The 22605-nt window shown below is 42.6% G+C and overlaps 1 protein-coding gene across 1 annotated transcript in view; it reads left to right on the forward strand.

The window, feature by feature from the left end:
• Positions 1-865: 865 nt before the first annotated feature.
• TM9SF4 (transmembrane 9 superfamily member 4) overlaps positions 866-22605 on the forward strand; it is a 56761-nt gene continuing 35021 nt past the window's right edge. Inside the window, exon 1 of the mRNA XM_067707801.1 lies at positions 866-1117. Coding sequence (XP_067563902.1) covers positions 1103-1117 — 15 coding nt within the window. The 5' untranslated portion in view covers positions 866-1102. The remainder of the gene's footprint in view (positions 1118-22605) is intronic.

A 22605-nucleotide genomic window follows, 5' to 3' on the forward strand; every position in this document is an offset into this window, starting at 1 on the left:
AGTAGTTGCCACACGCGGGCTCAGTAGTTGTGACACACGGGTTAAGCTGCTCCGCGGCATGTGGGATCTTCCCGGCCCAGTGCTCGAACCCGTGTTCCCTGCATTGGCAGGTGGATTCTTAACCACTGCGCCACCAGGGAAGTCCCACCATTATTATTTTTTTACAACTTTTCCTAACAGTTGCAGATAGCACTGGTACTGTATCCACCTTACAGTGATACATGGACCAAGAGAACTTTCAGGTCTCTCCCAATTTTAACTCCACAACTCTTTGGGTCTCCTTTTCCAGCTACTGGAAACTGAGGCTTAGGAACGATGAGTGACTTGCCTCGAGTCCCACACTTAGGTAAGTAGCACATGGTTAAGTCCACATTCAAAGATGTTTCCCTCCATTAAAGATGCTGCTTTTCCTTCATTCATTTAATTAGTGTATTGTGTTGGGCACCTAACATATGCCAGAAGGAGTATACATAAGAGTCTAAGGACAATTATTTATTGAATAATAGTATGTAACATTATGTCATTGGATCCTCATCATAAACGTATGATGAAGGTATTATAATCATCCCCTCTGCATTTCACAGATAAGAATGAGGCAGAGCGAGGTTAAATAAAAGGCAGGATCCTACCCACATAGGAATTATATTTTATTGGAGAGGATATAGGATATTCAAGCAAGTAATTAAATATATAATTACAAATTATTCTGCTAATAGAGCCCTGGTACCCATCCCACTCACCCATATCAGGGGCCTCAGGTAACCCTGGCAACGGGTCTTCCTGCCAATAGTAAAAATGGAGTCCACAAAACAAGTGCGTTTACTCACACCTCTATTACCCACAATGCAGTGTCAAGAGTGGGAGGAGCAGGCTCTGCCAGGAGTTAACATGGCTCCCGTAGTTACACCATTCTCTCTTTTCACCTAATCAGCGACCTGACTCCCCAGACCAAGCTACCGATCAGCAGCTAAGTCTTCTTTGCCCCTCCACTCACCGCCACGAAAGGAGCAACTGAAGGCAGGCAGCACCTTGCGGAGTTTAACTCCGTAACCAGGGAAACACTACTTCCGCTGACGTCACTACGACGACACGTGGATCCAAGATGGCGGCTGCGATGGTGAGTGAAGGAGGCTCCGGGAGCCGGAGATGGAGCGGGGCCCTCCGGGAGATCCCAGGACTTTCCGGCGTCCCATGCCTGGCCCGAGCCACCTCAGGGACTCCTAGTGCAGGCCTGAGGGACATCCCTGACAGGACTTGACTCCCCCAAACTCCCCCTCTCCGGCCTTTGCCCCGCACTCAGTCTTGTCAAGGCCCGAAGTTTTGGGGGAGGCACTGGGTCGGAGGAAAGGTCTCAAACACCGCCTCCGTCGGTTCTTATTCTGGCTTTGGTCTCCGCATCCTGTGACTCCCATTTCCCAGTTTTCACTTTCCAGCCCTGATCTCTCTGAAGAGCCCCCAGTTATTCCCACCTTCGCTCCTCCCTCTCACGTCCAGACCCTGCTCTCTCCGCCTCCCCACTGTCTTGACCAGTCCGCGGATGCGTCCTCACCTCTGACCAACCTTCCAGCCCAAATACTGTGTCAGATCTTTTCCAGAGCCCTGTCTTCACCTGTACCCTCAGCTGTTCCCACCGCGCACTTGTCTTGACTGCCGATACCCGGAAGCATGCCTTTGGCCCCCCCCCATCCTCCATCCCCAGATTCTTCCCTAATCATTTCTCCTGTCTTCTCTCAACTCCCTGCCTCTCTCATAGGGAGCTTTTATCCCACTGGTTTTCAAACTTAACTGTGCATAAGACTCGGGGTGTGTGCTTGGAGGTTGTTAAAAATGCAGTTTCCAAAGATTCTAATTCCTTAGGGCTAGATGATGCCCAGGAATCTGCACTTTTATTAGCACTGTAGCGATTATGATCGAGATGGTCTGTAACTACGTTTCGAAAAACACTGTACCAGCCCCGCCTGCCCCCCTCCCCTTCCCGTGCCCCTACAGGATGAAGCCTGTGTGTGAATAAGGGTATGTGGATAAGCTGTGCCTGGAAAGTGGGTCAGAACTTGCTGGCTTCTGGTACAGAACGCTGGAAGTAGATCTATGAAGGACTGGCCCTTTCTTCTTCCAGAAGCTCGGCTCACATTCTGCTTGTCAAGAGACCAGAACCAAAACTAAGTCACTTAGTCCAGAGTGATTGTCTGGGTGTTCCTGTATGTTGCTTCCTCAGCAGATAATTGCATCCTGGGAGTGCACACAAAGGGCATTTGACTTTAGTAAAGAAGATTGTTGTTTAAATTCTTTGGTGTTGATTTTCTCCAAACAAGGGTAGGATATTGGCTGATAACAAATTTCCCTCCTTCTGTTAACCAACTGATAAATTATCCTTTTTGTTTAATAAAGGGATTCCTTGTTTAGAACCTCAGAGGTCAGGTAAAAGTCTTCACAGTCTTGCCTGATAAAAATCCCCAAAGTGGTATGTTGAAACGCATTTTTTTTCTGGGCCACATTCAGAACAAGAATGGCATAAGAACTTAACAGGAAAAGTCACACCCGCTTTTACAAAAGTTCAATAAAATGGCATTTATTGCATTGCACTGGGAAATTCCTGCCCTGTTCTGAGGTTTTTAAGAGGTAATAAGTTAACATATTTCTGGTACACATTTATTTAATCAACAAATATTTGAGGGCCTGCTCTGTGCCAAGACCTAGAGATGTTCTGGTGAATTAGAGGGTCAAGGTCCCTACCTTCGTGGAGCCTTTCTAGTCTGAGGAGACAGGCAGTGAGTAAGTAAACAAATACATGAACAAGGTAGTGTCAGGTAGTAGTAAGTGCTGTGAAGATGGCAAGGTGAAATGGTAGTGATTGGGGGTGACAGGGTGATGCACCTGCTTTGCATTAAGTGGTCAGAGAAGTCTTCTCAGAGAAAGTGACATGAGTTGAGACCTGATTGACAAGAAGGAACTAGCAATGCAAAGAGTGTTCCAGGTAAAGGAAATGGCAAGCGTAAAGGGCCAAGGTGGGAAAGAGTATGTTTGAGGAACATAGAAGGCTGGAGGGACTGAAACATGGTGAGGAGTCAGGGTGTGGTGCAGAGAATGATACAAGAGGAAATGGCAGAGAGGCAGGAAGAGCTGTGTTTCTAGAAGCATGCCTATAATTGTGGTGGGTTGTAGTCTACAGTTTACAGTCTGTGGACTGCATTTTGAAAGACTGTTCTGTTAGGTGCTTCGCCTTCCCATCCTCTCCAGAACGTTACATTAAGGGAGCCGGCTTGTTCTCAGCCTGCAGAGAAACAATGGAAAGGAGTTTGGATTTTATTCTAAGGACAGTGGAAAGCACAGTGATTTCGTGTTTGTTGTGTCACCTGGGAGTGTCGTCCTGTGCTTTCATGAATACTGTAACTGATTTCAAGAAACTGAGGATGTAATGTATACAGTGACCCACAGAGGCCATTTTAAAGAGTGCACGTGAGAAACTTCACGTTTGATGCAATGGTGAAAAGGCATGGAAGCAAGTTTATTACAGGGGGATATGTGTGACAGGCAGAGTGGGCAGATGGACTTGAGCTTGATCTGTATTAAGCACTTTATTACACGCAAGTCAGAACAGTCCCCACACCCTCGTACACATAGGTTGTTGCACAGCTGTTGGGAATGGAAGTGTGTGGATCTGCTTTGGGGTATCTGGGTTTTGAGGCAAGTCATACAAGGAAAGAGGAAGTGAGCTAATAGATTCAGTGACCGTGGGAACATGCTGGGTTTTGGTTTATTCTTTTGTTTTGCAAGTTAGGGTTGTGGACGCAAGTTTCAAGTGGTATTTATGTGTTTCTCCCCCTTCCCCTCCTTAGTGATTGGTTCTTCTTCCCCAGGGGTTGGCTGCCACCTCCCAGGTCTGTGTTAGCACAATGGGGTTTCCTGAACTTCCTGCAGCATAGGAGTAGGTGGCTGGTGTAAACTGAAGCTCTCTAGTTTTCCTGCCTTCCTCCTGCCCTGGATTTAGACGACTCTATAAAGTTACAGGATACTGAGTTGATCTAGCTGGGTCTGAGGTGAGAAGCAGGCTCATGTCTCACTCCTTATGGAACTCTTGATCATATGGAATATGCTTTGGGGAATATTATTTTCATGGAACTTGGGAAATGTCCATTGAATGCATTTGTAGGCATCTCAGGAGTCTAGAAACCTCCATTTGGAGAATAAAACTCTGTGTATTTCTCTCACATAATCATTGTTTATACTGTTTTGGGTTTTATCTTTTTCCCTTTTTATTGGAATATAATTCATATACCATAAAATTCACCCTTTTAAAGTTTACAGTTCAGTGGTTTTTAGTATATTCACAAAGTTGTGTAACCTTCACTGCTATCTACTTCCAGAACATTTTCATCACCCTATAAAGAAACCCATTAGCAGCCACTTCCCACTCCCCCTTTCCCACCAGTCCCTGGCAACCACTAATATACTTTCTGTCTGTATAGATTTTTCTTTTCTGGACATTTCATATAAATGGAATCAAACAATATGTGGTGTTTTGTATCTGACTTTTTTTTTTTACATGGCATAATGTTTTCAAACGTCATCCATGTTGTAGCATGTATCAATATTTCATTCCTTTTTATGGTCAAATAATATTCCATTGTATGGATAGACCTCGTTTTGTTTATCCTTTCATCCGTTGATGGACTTTGGGATCGTTTCCACTTTTTGGCTGTTACGAATAACACTGGTATGAACATTTTGTGTACAAGTTTTTGCGTGAACATAGGTTCTCAGTTTTCTTGGGTATATACCTAGGAGTGGAACTGCTGGGTCAGTTCTCACTGTTTTGAGGTTACTTGGGTTTGATCCAGTCCAGAGGCAGGGGAATGGCCAGAATGACCTCAAGGTTCCTTTGAGCAGATGGAAGCAGTGCTAGCCAGTTCCCCCCCGCCCCCCGTCCCATCCCGCACTGGCCCCCCCAACCCAGTCAGAAGCACAGGAGCCGTTTTTAGTGGTGGAATCTGGATGATAGAGGCCTGGAACAAGAGGCAGGAGGCCTGGACTCTGCTACCAGTCCTGTGTGTGACAAGTTGCTGTCTCCCCTGGGCCTCACATGTGGATGGGCATCAGCCCATTGAGGAAAGAGCACTGGAGCAGGAGTCAGCAGCCGGAGCTTAGTCCCAGCACTGCCACTGATCCACCGTGTAGCCTGGGGCAGATTATTTTGGCTTTTTTGGTTTGTTTCAACACATGTCATATGTGAAATTAAGATTTAGACTTGAGGATTTCTAAAGTCTTGGTTGAAAATTTTGTGGTTTACAGTACTTGTATTTAAGGTGATTTTTGCTAATATGCCTATAAAATCAGATTGATTTTTATTTTTCATGACCATAATCCCTGTGGTCTTCCCAAGCGGCTGTCTGTTGGTTGTGTTGTCTGCTCCCTCGAGTTGCTCCACCTGGCACATGTTCTGCAGGAGTCACTGCGTCTTTGGAGCTGAGGCGCCGACACCAGGCCTTGGTACAAATGTGTTTCTCTGAGGAATCCCTTTAAAGGAGTGCCCTTAATCCCCTCAGGAAGTCCAGAGAAGGCAGAGATGGCATTAAGTTGCCTCTTGGTTTCTCTTTTACAACTTGGACAAAAGTTCCCCTTTGATCTCAGCATTAAAGAAGCAGGTCACAGAATGTTGGAGAAGGTTGAGTTTTGATCTCTGGGCACTGGCAGGAAGGTGGGAAGGACCCAGGATGAACAGGGCCATCTGGCCGTAGACGAATGGTAGGAGCCACCTACCACCCCAAACCTGCTTTGATCCCTGAACCATTTGCTGACACTGGTAGTTCCCAAGTGGGGCACGGCTGGGGACACCGCGACTTCTTGGTTCCGTCTCATTCCTCTTCATTGCTTCCTTCTCTGCCCCCTACCATGATTTCTCACCTATGCCCGAACATTAAACTGACAGACCTCCCAGGGTTGAAGTCTGAAGGTTTTGTATTCAGAGGCTATGCTAAATGCTACTAGCAGTTCTTAAAAAACAAAATCAAATCACAAATTGGAGCTGAATTCGTAAGCCAGTTTGGAAGGGAGTCTGGGTGTCCTGGCAAGTCACTTAACGTCTTTGGGCCTCAGTTTCTAATGAAGTAGATCAGATGCTATAAATAGACAGTTTATGGACCGCATCTTCATATGGATTTGATTGGGGTGGTGGGGGTGGAGGATGGAGATTGGCAGGCACAGGACTTTAAATGTTTTCTAATTAGTTGCCAATATTTAATAATTGGGAGATTTCACATTACAAAAACTCTAAAGTTTCATTTTTTCTTGAAAATTTGGGCCCAAGTCCCTCGTCAGGAGCATTCCCCATGCAGGACCCAGTTTGTCATTTTCTCTTCCACTCCCTCGTGTCCTGTTCCTTCCTTCACCATTTAGGTAACTTGCCTGGCCCCTCTAGGTGGTTGAACTTGCAACCCCTGAATGAGGTGGTCTCTATAACATTTTTCCTATTTTGACATTCTGATTCAAAAGCAATATGAAAAGGTGTGGTAATCCCCTATGTTACCTAACTTTGAAGGGGAGATTTCTGCTCACAAGATACATTTCAGTTGATAAACCATAGGCTCATCCATTATTCCGTCTAATCCTTACAAAAGCCCATTTTACAAATGAAGAAACTAAGGCTTGGTCTAAGGACCTGGGCTAGAATCTGACACTCTGATTGGTTTTATGACTTTGGTAAAACTATTTGCTTCTTTAAACCTGTTACTTTAAAAACATTTTTTTATTGTGGTAAAATAGACATAACATAAAATTTATCATTTTAGCTATTTTAAGTGTACAGTGGCATTAAGTACATTCACATTATTGTGCAACTGTCACCACCATACATCTTTAAAGCTTTTTCATCCGGGCTTCCCTGGTGGCACAGTGGTTGAGAGTCCGCCTGCCGATGCAGGGGACACGGGTTCATGCCCCGGTCCAGGAAGATCCCACATGCTGCGGAGCGGCTAGGCCCGTGAGCCATGGCCGCTGAGCCTGCGCATCTGGGGCCTGTGCTCCGCAACGGGAGAGGCCACAACAGTGAGAGGCCCGTGTACCGCAAAAAAAAAAACTTTTTCATCCGAATCGGTTTCCTTATTTTTACCTTTTTTTTTTGGCTACGTTGGGTCTTCGTTACTGCGCGCGGGCTTTCTCTAGTTGCGGCGAGCGGGGGCTGCTCTTCGTTGCAGTGCGCAGGCTTCTCATTGCAGTGACTTCTCTTGTTGTGGAGCACGGCCTCTAGGTGCGTGGGCTTCAGTAGTTGTGGCACGTGGGCTCAGAAGTTGTGGCTCACAGGCTCTAGGGCACAGGCTCAGTAGTTGGGGCACACGGGCTTAGTTGCTTTGCGGCATGTGGGATCCTCCCGGACCAGGGCTCGAACCCACCTCCCCTGCATTGACAGGCGGATTCTTAACCACTGAGCCACCAGGGAAGCCCGGTTTCCTTATTCTTAAAATGAGGATGATACTCTCCTCAAAGGATTGTTGTGATGATTAAATGAAATATGAGATGAACATGCCTAGCGCAAAGAGAGCTCTCTGTAACTTTCCTACTCCATGGTTTGAAGTCTTTAGGAGACGAACCATCTAAGCCTATTGCTTGGGCTAACTGAGAGTCCTTTTACAAATACCCAGGGGGAGAGGGAAGGTCAGTGCATTTTTTATGTTTTATTTCTGCACTTGCTAGCCTCAAGGTTTGGGTCTGGTTGTCTTTTGCTTGGTGAGGGTAGTTACTAGTTTCACCTGGACTTCCACAGCCTGCTGTGGGTTGTTCCCTACCCCCAAAGAACAGTTTTGAGTCTTTTTGTGTGTCTCTGCTCAACAGCTATTCTGTGTCTTTGGGCTCTGAAATAAAGGCTACATTTTCAGTCTCCTGTGGCTAATTTGGTTCTGGTTTGGTTTTTTTGCTTGTGTGATTGTTTTGGTTCATTTGTTTGTTTGTTTTTCTTCCTGAGGTCTTTAGCTGTCCTTCATGTGTGGTTGAATTCTTAGGGAGCTTTAACTGATTAGGTAACTGATTTCAGTTAACTGTTTGCAAACTGTGCCCCAAAGCCTTTTTCTTTGTTCTTCGCAGCCCTGGGGAGCAGTTACTGAGCAATCTTAAAATGGTGACTGTATCTTTGAAAAGGAAAAAGAAGAATCTAGCTTACTCTTAAGGGAAGGTGCTGCTTTTGCAGCGGGAAAGGCATGGAATAGAAACCAGGAAGGCTGTTCAGATTGGCCAGACTCTATCTCTAGGTGATGCTGTTTATGGGAAAGACGACTGTAAGGCAGAGGGCTCCAGAAAACAAAAGGTTAACTTCTGCCCACAGAGAAATATGAGTGAATGAAATAATTTTCAGTTCTCAGGGGAAACTTCCTATTTTCTTTGGAAGAAGTTAATTGTTCATACCTTTCAAACTGGGTGGTGCAAATTTGGGCGGGGGGTGAGGGGTGATTTTTGGTCCTAGTAGTCCTTCATTGGGCTGTTGTTTCGGAGAAAATTTTCTGCGTGCCCAGCCCCCAAGAATAAAGTAGATAGGGAGGGCAAGACCTTGATTCTTAGGCCTCTCGAGCTTTATAACTTTTCAGGTCACCCATATCTTTGCCAGTGATAGGGTGTTAGATTACAGCACAAGGGCTTCTAGATTGCCATCACCTTGTTCCTTGACATGCTGCCTTTGCAGTCTTGTGACTTGGAAACCAAGTCAAGCAAAATAACGTTGAATGGACTGGTTCACCTCTCCTAGGACTCTGCTCCTTTCATGGCTCTGAACTTGCAGCAGATGTTTCCTAAATACTTAATTGGCTTTTCAAACTGAACCTCATGTGAGAGTTCCTGTGGTGATCAATTAAAAATTAAAGGAAGATATAAAGGAATTTCCCAAGAAGCAGGTACTTTGCTTCTCCCTAATTTCCTTACAGAAATGAAATATGGGTCAAACATCCTCTATGAGGCTATCAGGGCTACAGAGGTAATTAAGTCAGATAATCACAAAAGTTGGAATGGGATCCAGTACAGGGGTCTTTATCAAGGGCCCGTGAACTTCTAGGTCCTTTGATCCTCTTGGAATTATACATCAGATTCTGCATTTCGGAGTGTTTTTTTCTGGGAGCAGCGTCTGTAGCTTTTTAAGATTCTTAGGGGGATTTGCAACACTTTCCCAAGATTAAGAATTACTGATCTGGTCTGGTTACCCACACACCTGGCTTCAGAATCTCCTCTGCATCATTCTTACCTTGTAGCTCCCATTTTCTGCACATCTTTGGGGGAACTTGCCCATGTATTTTCAGAGGCAGCCTTCCCCTTCTTAAAGTGTCAATGTATTTATTTTGAATATAGGTGATCCATATACTTGGGAAAAAGTATGAAAGCTATAAATGAAAAGAAAGTCACTCAGCTACCCCACCATCCATTCATCAGGTGTAGTCTTTGATTTTTAAAAAAATGTTTCTCCAGAACATCTTTATGCACATAAAACGTCTATTTTTAAAAACCTTTTGTTATAAAAATTTTCCAACATACACAAAAGTAGAAGAAATAGTATAAAGAACCTCTGTAACCCATTACCCAACTTCAGCAATTGCTATTATATTGCCAAACTTGTTTTGTCTATACCTCCCCCTAGTTGATTTTTTTTTCTTCAGGTTTTTGAAGGTATCATTTAACACCATAAAATTACCCATTTTAAGTGTACAGTTCAATAATTTTTCATATAGACTTATACAACCATCTTCATAATGACACAAAGTTTTAGACATTTCTGTCACCCCAACAAATTCCCTTACAGTCAAGGGATTGACACTTGCAGCCAATAACACTGTTCCCACAGCCAGCCAACCACTGATCTGCTTTCTGTCTCTATAGATTTGCCTTTTCTGGGCATTTCATGTAAGTGAAATCATGTAGTACATAGACTTTCACATCTGGCTTCTACCTAGCATAATATTTTTGAGGTTCATCCATGTTGTAACATGAATTGGTAGTTTTTATTGCTGAATAGTATTCCATTGTACAGCTATACTACATTTTGTTTATCCATTCACCAATTGATGGGTGTTTGGGTTGTTTCCAATTTTGGACTGTTGTGATCAAAGCTGTTAGGAACGTTCATGTGCAAGTCATTGTATGGACATGTATTTCCTTTTCTTTTGGGTAAATGCCTAGGATTGGAATTACTGGATAGTATGGTAAGTTTATGTTTAACTCTTTAAAGATACTGCCAAACTTTATATATTCTGGATGCAAGTCCCCTATCAGATATGTGATTTACAAAGGTTTTTCTCCTAGTCTGTGGCCTGTTTTTCATTTTCATTTCTTTTTGTTTGTTTGTTTTGCGGTACGCGGGCCTCTCACTGTTGTGGCCTCTCCTGTTGCGGAGCACAGGCTCCGGACACGCAGGCTCAGCGGCCATGGCTCACGGGCCCAGCCGCTCTGCGGCATGTGGGATCTTCCCGGACCAGGGCACGAACCCGTGTCCCCTGCATCGGCAGGTGGACTCTCAACCACTGCACCACCAGGGAAGCCTTTTTTTTTTTTAAATAAATTTATTTTTTATTTATTTATTTTTGGCTGCATTGGGTCTTTGTTGCTGCACGCAGGCTTTCTCTAATTGTGGCGAGCAGGGGCTACTCTTCGTTGTGGTGCGCGGGTTTCTCATTGCGGTGGCTTCTCTTGTTGCAGAGCACAGGCTCTAGGCGCACAGGCTTCAGTAGTTGTGGCACGTGGGCTCAGTAGTTGTGGCTTGTGGGCTCTAGAGCGCAGGCTCAGTAGCTGTGACGCATGGGCTTAGTTGCTCCACGGCATGTGGGATCTTCCTGGACCAGGGCTCGAACCCGTGTCCCCTGCATTGGCAGGTGGTTTCTTAACCACTGCACCACCAGGGAAGTCCTCATTTTCTTAATGATATCTTTGAAGTATAAAAGTTTTAAATTTTGATGAAATTCAATTTATCAGTTTTTTAAAATATAGGTTGTGCTTTTGTATCTAAGACATCTTTGCCTAACCCAGGGGCACAGACTTTCTCCTAGAAGTTTTATCATTTTAGCTTTTATGTTTAGGTCTATGATCTATTTTTAGTTAATTTTTGTATGTGATGTGAGGTTCCTTTTGCACGTGGTTACCCAATTGTCCAAGTACCATTTGTTGAAAAGGCTATCCTTTCCCTATTGAATTGCTTTGGCAACTTTGTTGAGAGTCAATTTACTGTAAATGCAAAAATTTATCTCTAGACTTTTAATTTTGTTCCATTGGGGTTTTTTTGTTTTGTTTTTTAAAATTATTTAGGGCTTCCCTGGTAGTGCAGTGGTTGAGAGTCCGCCTGCCGATGCAGGGGACACGGGTTTGTGCCCTGGTTCGGGAAGATCCCACATGCCGCGGAGCGGCTGCACCTGTGAGCCATGGCCGCTGAGCCTGCGCGTCCGGAGCCTGTGCTCCGCAACGGGAGAGGCCACAACAGTGAGAGGCCCGCGTACCGCAAAACAAAACCAAAACCAAAACAAAACAAAAAAAATTACTTAATTAATTTATTTTATTTTTGGCTGTGTTGGGTATTCGTCGCTGCGCACAGGCTTTCTCTAGTTGCGGGGAGCAGGGGCTACTCTGTTGCGGTGCACGGGCTTCTCATTGCGGTAGCTTCTCGTTGTGGAGCACAGGCTCCAGGCGCGTGGGCTTCAGTAGTTGTGGCACTCAGGCTTAGTAGTTGTGGCTCGCGGGCTCTAGAGCACAGGCTCAGTAGTTGTGGCACACGGGCTTAGTGTATTACACGCCATGTGGGATCTTCCCAGACCAGGGCTCAAACCCATGTCCTCTGCATTGGCAGGCGGATTCTTAACCACTGCACCACCAAGGAAGTCCACGTTCCAGTGGGTTTTATGCTTATCCTTACCACACTGTCTTGATTACTGTAGCTTTATAATTGCTTAGAAATTGGTAGTGTAAATCCTCTAGTTTTGTTCTTTTTTGAAGTTGTTTTGGATATTCTAGGTCCTTTGTGCTTCCAGGTAAATTTCAGGGTCAACTTGTCAGTTTCAACAAAAAAGCCTACTGGGATTTTGATAGGGATTGCACTGAATCTATAGATTAGTCCGGGGAAAATTGCCATCCTAACAATATTGTCTTCCAATCCAGTGTGGAATGTCTCTCCAATTGTTTAGATCTTCTTTTGTTTTTCTTAGCAATGTTTTGTAATTTTCAGTGTACAAGTCCTTTTTGAAAACTTATTTCTAAATATTTTATTCTTTTTGAAGTACTGTGGATGGAGCTATTTTCTTTTCTTTTTTTTTCTTTTTTTGGTCACACCGTGCAGCAAGTGGGATCTTAGACTCCTAACCAGGGATCAAACCTGGTCCAGTAGTTAAGACTGCCAGGGAAGTCCCTGCAATATTTTCTTAATTTTATTTTTGGATTGTTTGTTGTTAGTGTGTAAAAATACAATTAATTTTTATATATTGATCTTGTAGTCTGTGACCTGGCTCAACTTGTTTATTAGTTCTAGTTGTTGTTTTGTGGATTTCTTAGGATTTTCTAGATACAAGATATGTGATCTGCAGATAAAAGCACTTTTACTTTTTCCTTTTAATCTGGATGACTTTAATTATTAGCTTTAGTGCACATTATTTGCATTTATAGAACCGTGTTGAATAGGAATGGGAAAAGTGGACATCCTTGCCTTGTTCCTCTTCTTAGGGGGAAGCATTCAGTCTTTCATCAAGTATGATGTTGGCCATGGGTTTTTCAAAGCTACCATTTATCTGATTGAGGAAGTTCTTTTTTATTCCTAGTTTGTTGAGAGTTTTTATCATGAATGTGTGTTGGATTTTGTCAAGTGCATTTTCTGCATCAGTTGTGATGATTGTATAGTTTTTGTCCTTTATTCTATTTATATGGTGTATTACATTATTTGATTTTCAGATATTAAGCCAACCTTGCATTCCTGGGCTAAACCCCACTTGGCCATGATGTGTAAACCTTTTTATATGTTGCTGGATTCAATTTGCTAATATTTTGTGAAGGATTTTTCTGTCTGTGTTCCTGAGGAATATTTGTAGTTTCCTTTTCTTGTGATGTCTTTGGCTTTGGTACATTCTTTTAACGAATTTATTTAGACAAATGATATTATGCTATACATACACTGCTGTGCATCTTTTTTTTTCAACTTAATATCTTATGTTGGCAGTATTTCATAATAATTCTACCTTCCATTTAAGTATATATTGTGCTAAATTGCCCTCCCCAAATTTACCTATATCTAGTGTATTCAGATTTTCTTTAAACTTTGACTCTGAAAGGTGAAAAAGATGTCATTATTTTCATTTACAGTTTTTAGATTATGAATGATGTTGAGCATCTTTTTGTGTCTGACCATTTGAACTTTTAAACTGCCCATTCTTTTTTTTTTTTTTTAATACTTCTTATTTATTTATTTATTTTTGGCTGTGTTGGGTCTTCATTGCTGCGTGTGGGCTTTCTCTAGTTGTGACGAACGGGGGCTACTCTTCTCTGTGGTGTGTGGGCCTCTCACCGTGGTGGCCTCTCTTGTTTCGGAGCATGGGCTCTAGGCGCGCGGGCTTCAGTAGTTGTGGCTCACGAGCTCTAGAGCACAGGCTCAGTAGTTGTGGTGCACAGGCCTAGTTGCTCCGCGGCATGTGGGATCTTCCCAGACCAGGGCTCGAGCCCATGTCCGCTGCACTGGCAGGCGGATTCCTAACCACTGCGCCACCAGGGAAGCCCTTAACTGCCCATTCTTATCCTTATGGGTTATTTGTCCTTTATTGGTTTGTAAGAGCTCTTGGTGTATTGAAGAAATTAGCCCTTTGTCAGGTGTGTGGGAAATATTTTTATTCAAATTGTCTTTTTCTTTTTCTATGGTGATTTTTTTTTCATTTTCTTCCTTCTTCCTTTATATTCTTTTTCTTAATAGCTTCTGGATTTTGTTTTCTTCTTAGAAAACTTTCCATGTCAAGATTGTTTAAAAGTATAGCTATATTTTCTTCTGATACTGCTCTTATTTCAGTTTCTACATTGAAGTCTTTTCTGTCTTCTCCAATACCAGTTTGGATAGCTCTGTATTTTAATATTTAGTAGAACTAGTATGCCTTCATTATTTTTCTTTTCAAAATAATCCTGAAGTAAAGGATAAGTGTGAAACTGACTAGAGTGATTTGTTTGTTGGTAGTAAAGCATTGAATTGGGGGAGGGGCAAGGAAGACAAAGTATTGGAGAGGAAAAGAATTAGAGAGGGAGGGTAAAGGGAGACAAAAAGCAATTAATCTGTGCCATCAGGTTCTTCTTTGGATACCTCTAATCATGAGGTATCCAAATTATCTCCCAGCTTGGCTCCCACAGTGGGGACAAACTTCTGATCACTCAGCTCTGCCAGGTTTGGTACAGCTGGACTTCCTTTACTCTGCAGATAATTTGCTGTGTGAACACGTCACTTCCCCTCTCTGGCCTCCTGGATTACTTGACTCTGAGGTTCTTCAAAAGGTGTCTTTTTTTAAAATTTATTTATTTATTTTTGGCTGCGTTGGGTCTTCATTGCTGTACGGGCTTTCTCTAGTTGTGGTGAGCGGGGGCTACTCTTCGTGGTGGTGCATGGACTTCTCATTGCGGTGGTTTCTCTTGTTGCGGAGCACGGGCTCTAGGCGCGCAGGCTTCAGTGATTGTGGCACGTGGGCTCAGTCGTTGTGGCTCGCGGGCTCTAGAGCGCAGGCTCAGTAGTTGTGGCGCACGGGCTTAGTTGCTCTGCGGCATGTGGGGTCCTCCCGGACCAGGGCTTGAACCCATGTCTCCTCCATTGGCAGGCAGATTCTTAACCACTGCGCCACCAGGGAAGTTCCAAAAGATGTCTTTATGGAACCCAACTCTGGGTGGAACTTTGCCTTGTTTTGTTCAACCTTTAGGTTGCTTGGGTTGATGGAATGTCCCATATTTTCAAGGGAATCATGAATTTCTTGAGTTTTATGGGAGGTAATGAGGCTTCTGGTTCACTCTCCTCACTAGGGTAGGGATATCCCCTTTCACCTCCTTCCTTGGTCACCTCCTTCTCTCTGATTTGCTCATGGTTATGGCCTTTTCCTTAGCTAGATAACTCTCTTGTTGGAAGTTTCCTTAGATTGAGCATATATCTCCCTCCTTGCAGTGCACTCATTGCTCCTGCCTTCCGATGCAACCCAGAGCAAAGCCACTCTGCCTTATCAAGCACACACTCTGTGTACTTTACTTAATCCTTACCAGCATCATCACTCAACCGCCCTGCCATGAGTTTAGTATTACTATTTTCTTATTACAAATAAGAAACCAGAGACTCAAAGAGTTTAAAAAACGTGCCCAAAGCCACACAGCTAGGAAGTGGTGGATCAGGGCTTTGAATTCATATCTGTATGGCCCCCAAAGCCTGTGCTTTTTCCACTACACCAGTGGTTCTCAGAGTGTTATCCCAAGACAAGACCAGCAGTACCAGCATCTCCTGCGGACTTGTTTGAAGTGCAGATTCCCAGACCCTGCTCCAGAGCTACTGAAAGAGACATTCTGGGGGTTAGACCCAGGAATCTGTTTTAATAATCCCTCCTGGTGATTTCCTTGCCTGTTCAAGTTTCAGAACCACTGCCTCCCATTCTGCTTCCCCACCTGGCTGCTGCTTCTGTTCACATCTGACCAAGAATTTATAGGTAATTTCTCTAGGGCTGGACATTACTATGTCTCTGGAGCAGAAACGTGCTGCACACACACACCTTTCCCCCGAACACATACGCACGCGGACTTGGTAACCAGAGTCATTTTTAAAACTGCAGATATGATGTATCTCTTTCCTACTTAAAGTTCTTCAGTGTCTCCCCAATGCACTAAGGAGAAAGCCCAAACTCAGTGTGGCTTTTGTGTGATGTATCCCTTACCCGTTTTCCAGTCTCCTGTCTACACAGACCTAGTCATGCTTGCTACTCACGTGAACTAGAAATGTTGTCATCACCTGGGAGCTTGTTAGAAATACAGAATCTCAGGCCCCACCCCAGACCTGCGGAATCAGACTCTGCATTTTAATAAGCCCTCCAGGTGATCTATATGCACAGTAAAGTTTGAGAAGCACCAGCCTACACCTCACCTGCCATAAACCCCTTATGGTTGCCCCAGGCCTTCGTGCCTGTGTTTTGCTCTTTCTGGAACACTTCTCTCTTCCCTCTCCTTTCCCTTCAGGCCCTGGGTAGGCTTGAGTTCTTAGATCTGCACCCCATCCCTCTAAGACTGGGCTTGTTGCTGGTCCTGTGTACTTCTTAGCCTCTTAACTGATAGGACAAGAGACTAGGCCCTCCATAGCATCTGCATCTGGGACCTAGTATTGCCATTGGCTGATGACTTGTCTCTGTCCGCCAGCTGGCTGAAAGCTCCTCGTGGGTGTGCATTCTGTGAGGCTGGCACAGTGCCTGACATATAGTAGGTGTTCAATGTAGTGAGCTGATTTCTGTACTGGTTAGAGCATGGGCCTTGGAGTCAGACTGCTTGGGTATAAATCCTGACCCAACTAGTGTTATACCGCCTCTCTGAGCCTCAATTTCCTCATCTCTGAAATGAGAATAGTAAGAGTCTCTATCTCATAGGATTGTTGTCAAGATTAATTGATTAACTGGGTTATTGCATGAAAAGAACCTAGAAGTGTGCCTGGCACATAATCGGTATCCAGTAAATGTTAGCTGCCATTGTTATCATCTTTTAATGCAACTCACCTGCCTGAAAAGAGCATACCTGTTCCTGTACATTCTGATCTTGGGCAAGTTATATAATCTCAGGGTCTCAGGTTAATTGGCAATCATCTGGGAAATGGTGATAGAAATCCCCAGGTAGTTAGTTATAGTTGCCAGAATCGTGCAAGTCAGTGTTCGTAAAGTGCTTAGCACAAAGCAGGGACTTGGTAAATGGAAGGAAGGGACTGTTTGTGCCACAGTGCCTTGTACCTACTTTTAGGTGCTCAGTGACTCTGTGGCTTCTTGTTACTTTTTAATGTTGTTTTCCGCTAGGGTGAGTATTTTCTTTGTTGTTATGTCTTTTTGTTTGTTTGTTTTTTGTGTCTACTTGCTCCATTGGTTTGAGACTTTGGAACAAAAGGGTATTGAAGTCTTTCAGGATTTGCTTTTCATTCCTCTGCAACCTGAGCTCTCATGGAGCCCTTGAGTTCCCCAGGGCAGTGTCTCTCTGCTAAGATTGGAGGATTCTGTTTCAAAAGAACTGGAGTAACTTCTTAGATTTAATTGGCTTGATAACCATAAGAGATTGTAATCCTCTGCCCTGGCTTCACATCACATATCAGATAAGGCAAAAAGTCTGGACTCTGGCTTCCTAGGAAGGGAAATTTAGAACACATATATATTTAAAAAAATTTTATTGACGTATAGTTGATTTACAATGTTGTGTTAATTTCTGCTGTACAGCAAAGTGATTCAGTTATACATATATATATATATATTCTTTTTCATATTCTTTTCCATTATGGTTTAACACAGGATATTGAATATAGTTTTCTGTGCTATACAATAGGACCTTGTTGTTTATTCATCATATGTATAATACTTTGCACCTGCTAATCCCAACCTCCCAATCCTTCCCTCCCCCACCCTGCCTCCCCCTTGGCAACCACAAGTCTGTTCTCTATATCTGTGAGGAGTCTGTTTCTGTTTTGTAGATATGTTCATTTGTGTTGTATTTTAGATTCCACATATAAGTGATATCATACAGTATATGTCTTTCTCTTTTTGACTTACTTCGCTTAGTATGATAATCTCTAGATCCATCCATGTTGCTGCAAATGGCATTATTTCATTCTTTTTTATGGCTGGGTAATATTCCATTTTGTGTATATATGTGTGTGTGTGTGTGTGTGTGTGTGTGTGTGTATACACAGATACACACACACACACACACACATGTATGTATTTGCCACATCTTCTTTATCCATTCATCAGTCGATGGACATTTAGGTTGTTTCCATGTCTTGGCTGTTGTAAATAGTGCTGCTATGAACATAGGGGTGCATGGATCTTTTCAAATTATAGTTTTGTCTGGATATATGCGCAGGAGTGGGATTGATGGGTCATATGGCAACTCTATTTTTAGTTTCTTGAGGAACCTCCATACTGTTCTCCATAGTGGCTGCACCAGTTTTCATTCCCACCAGCAGCATAGGAGGTAGAGCACATATATTTTTGATTAGCAAGAAATAATGATGTTAACTGTGGGCTTTTCATTCGTGGCCTTTATTGCATTGAGGTAAGTTCCTTTTATACTTTTTTTTTGAGAATTTAAATCATGAATGGATTTTTTTTTTTTTTTTTTTTTTTTTGCCTGCATTGGGTCTTCGTTGTGCGCAGGCTTTCTCTAGTTGTGGCGGGCAGGGGATACTCTGCACTGCAGTGTGCGGGCTTCTCATAGCAGCTGCTTCTCTTGTTGTGGAGCACGGGCTTTAGGAGTGCAGGCTTCAGTAGTCGTGGAGCGTGGGCTCAGTAGTTGTGGCTCGTGGGCTATAGAACACAGGCTCAGGAGTTGTGGCACACGGGCTTAGTTGCTCCGTGGCATGTGGGATCTTCCTGGACCAGGGCTCAAACCCGTGTTCCCTGCATTGGCAGGTGGATTCTTAATCACTGCTCCACCAGGGAAGTCCATGAATGGATGTTGAACTTTGTTAAATGTTCTTTCTGTGTCTATTGAAAAGATTATGTGATTTTTTCTTTCGTTTTGTTAATGTAGTTTATCACATTGATTGATTTGCATTTGTTGAACCATCCTTGTATCCCAGGGATAAATCCCACTTGATCTTGGTGTATGCTCCTTTTAGCAAGATGTTAAATTCAATTTGCTGGTATTTTATTGGGGATTTTTGCATCTGTGTTCATCAGGGATATTAGCCTATAGTTTTCTTTTCTTGTGGTATCTTTGTCTGATTTTGGTATCAGGTGATGCTGGCCTCATAAAATGAGTTTGGAAGTGTCCCCTCTTGTATTTCTGGAAGAGTTTAAGGATTGGTATTAACTCTTCTTTGAATGTTTGTTAGAATTTACCTTTAAAGCCATCTAGTCCTAGACTTTTCTTTGTTGGGAGGTTTTTGATTACTGATTCAGTCTCTTTTATTCAATTTGTTGACCTATAATTGTTCACAATAGACCCTTATGATCCTTTTTGTTTCTTAGGCATCTGTTGTAATGTCTCCTCTTTTATTTCTCATTTTATTTATTTGAGTCTTTTTCTCCTTAGTGTTGCTAAGGGCTTGTCAGTATTTTCAAAAAACCAACACAGTTCTGGGTTTTTTTTTCCTATTTTTTCACATTCTCTTTTCAATTTATTTCTGCTCTAATCTTATTATTTCCTTACTTCTCCTAACTTGGGCTTAGTTTGTTCTTTTTCTGGTCCCTTGAGATGTAAAGTTGGGTTGTTTGTTTGAGGGTTTGTTTTTTTTTTAATGTAGGCATTTATCACTCTAAACTTCCTTCTTAGTACTGCTTTTGTTGCATTTCGTAAATTTTGGCATTTTTTTTTCTTTTGTTTAAGGTACCTTTAAAATTCTTGTTCAACTTCCTCTTTGATCTAAGAGGGTGTTGTTTAGTTTTCACCTATTTGCAGGTTTTCCCATTTTCTGCTGTCATTGAGTTCTAGTTTCATTCCTTTGTGGTCAGAAAATATACAGGGAATGATTTCACTCTTTTCAAATTTGTTAAGACTTGTTTTGTGACCTAACATGTGGTCTGTCCTGGGGAATGTTTCATGTGCACCTGAGTAGATGTGCATTCTTCTGCTGTTGGGTGGAAGGTTCTATATATGTCTATATATATAGGTCCATTTGGTCTGTAGTGTTGTTCAAGTCAGCTGTTTAACAGTTTTCTATCTGGATGTTCTATCCAGTATTGTAATTGGGATATTAAAGTCCCCTAGTATTATTGCATTGCTGTCAATTTCTCCCTTCAGATCTGTCAATATTTGCTTTATATATTTAGGTGCTCTGATGTTGGGTGCATATATATTTATAATTATTTTATCTTCCTATTGAATTGACCCTTTTGTCATCATATAATGACCTTCTTTGTCTCTAGGCACAGCTTTTTTTTTTTTTTTGGCGGTACACAGGGCTCTCACTGTTGTGGCCTCTCCCCTTGCGGAGCACAGGCTCCGGACGCGCAGGCTCAGCAGCCATGGCTCACGGGCCCAGCCGCTCCGCGGCATGTGGGATCTTCCCGGACCAGGGCGTGAACCCGTGTCCCCTGCCTCGGCAGGCAGACTCTCAACCACTGCGCCACCAGGGAAGCTCTCTAGGCACAGCTTTTGACTGAAAGTCTATTTTGTCTGATATAAGTATAGCTACTCCTGCTTTCTTCTGGTTATTGTTTACATGGAACATCTTTTTCTATCCTTTCAATTTCATTGTGTGTGTCTTTAGATGTGTCTCTCGCAGGTGGCATATCACTGGATTTTGTTTTTTTATCAATTCAGCCACTCTATGTCTTTTGATTGGGAATTTAATCCATTTACTCCCCAAGTTATTCTAATGTGCATCAGGGTTGAGAACCAGTATCCTAGATGTACAGATAGGGTATAGAGGTAATAGATGTCTCAGGGATTCTCACAGTAGGTCCTTGGACAGCTGGAAAGGTGGGAGGTGTCAAGAACTCCTTAAATTTGAGGATTTGAAGAAAATCAGCTATCAAGTGGATATAGCAAAGATTAAGAACCATAGTATTCAACCTGTATGCGAATGTATGATTTTACATTTTTATAGATCAGAGGTTAGTTGATGCTTATTGTTAGCCTGTTCGATAAGGATTTGTTGAGTACTCACATCACCAAAGCCAGACAAGTGATTAGTGCAGGTGGAGAGATGGCAGCTACTTAAACCATAATACAACATGAAAAGTGCTATAGTAGGGCCTTAAACAAGTACAGATTTAAATACTTGTCAGATAACTTAAGCAGCAGTCTTTGAACATGTATAGATGTGAAAGTTCATTTGGGTGTTGGGTAGTTTCAAATTTCTTGCCTCTAGTGTCATCATAGAGATATTTGCCAACTGCCTTGAAAAATAAAGAAGAAAGAGGATAATTCCTCCTGTGGGGGTCTGAGGGGTTCTTGAAGGAAGCAACATTTCAACTGGACCTCCAAGTGTAGGTAGGACTTGAATTAGGTAAGGGCAAGTGTCAGAAACAGCCTGAGCAAAGGCCTTGAAGGCAGCCTCACCTGGGCAAGTCTGCTTGCCAAGGGCAGAGACAAACTTGGGGTCTTCCTGAAGGCTTAGAAAGAAAAGGTGGGAGGTGCTGATGGAAAGGCATCTTGGGGCCAGCAGGTAGAGTTCATTCCATACCAAGCTAGAATTGCTCTAACCTAGGCATTCAGAACAGTGATGTTTTCTTTTGCCTAATTTATTTTATTATTTTTCTTAAGTGGTATAAATACGTATAATCCCCAAAGAAAAACTGGAAAATACAGATATGCAAAAAAGGAAAACATCACCTCATTTTCTCAAACATAACTTTAAAAAAGAGGGGCATACCTTGCGGAGCAGGGTTCTATCCCCTGCTTTTTCTACATAAATCTAAAGCTTGAATACTCCTACTCAAGAAGTATATCATCATGTTTAATGACTACATAAAAGGATAAGTGGTTACACCATAATTTAACCCATTCCACTAATATTGGACATTTTACTATTGTAAGTTGTGAACTATTTCACTATTTTAAATAACCCTGTGGTGAACATCCTTTTATGTACATCTTGGCATATTTGTCATATTTTTCTTAACATGTCTAGAAGTAGAATTGCAGGGTCAAAGAGTATGCACTTCTGGGGGACTTTTTTGGGGGGAGGATTTTGATAGCGTCAAATTGCCCTCCAGAAATGTTTCAGTTTATAATCCCTCCAGCCATATGAAAATATCGAAACAGTGACATTTTAATATCTAAAACTAACAGTATCATCTTGGTATAGTCATTAATTCTAAACTGAACTTCTGAATTGCTTTTGGTTGCCAACTTATATTATTCAAAAATTCTAGCATGTTGTGGAAATAATTCTTTGCCATTTTTCATCTGTTGATCCTTCCTGTAAGATAAATTGATTTGTGATTTGTTGATAGTATCTATGTGTGAGGATTGTCTGTTTTCTGTATCATTTTTCAAAAATTTAGAGTTGGGTTATTATTTTTAAATGACTTTTGGCTGACATTTGACGTCAGTAGTACAGGGTTTGTCTTCCTTGCATTTAGTTAACTGGAATTCAGGTTCAAAGAGGAATTTGAGGAAAACAAAGGACAGGATTTATTTCTCTCACACAAAGCACTCAATCTAAGGACTGCCCAGTGAGGCCTAGCGAAGAGAGAGGGCTAGAATCTTCTGATGACTGGTCAAGTGGAGGAAATCCTCCACTTGATGGAGAGGAAATCAGAAGCTGTAACCAGCCCACAGTCAGTAGGCTTTCTCTCACAGAAAGAAAGAATAAAACTCTGTTTGTTGTTGCTGTATCAAGGCAAACCCATGCTACTAAAGGCTTCTCTTTGTATGTGCATGGAACATCTCCAGAGGGATTTTCAAGGAACTGGTGCTAGCAGTTGTCTGTGGGGAGCTGAAGAGGGAGGAAGATTTATTTTTCATGGTTAT

Source organism: Pseudorca crassidens, chromosome 15 (assembly GCF_039906515.1).
Source record: "Pseudorca crassidens isolate mPseCra1 chromosome 15, mPseCra1.hap1, whole genome shotgun sequence".
Classification (NCBI taxonomy): domain Eukaryota; kingdom Metazoa; phylum Chordata; class Mammalia; order Artiodactyla; family Delphinidae; genus Pseudorca; species Pseudorca crassidens.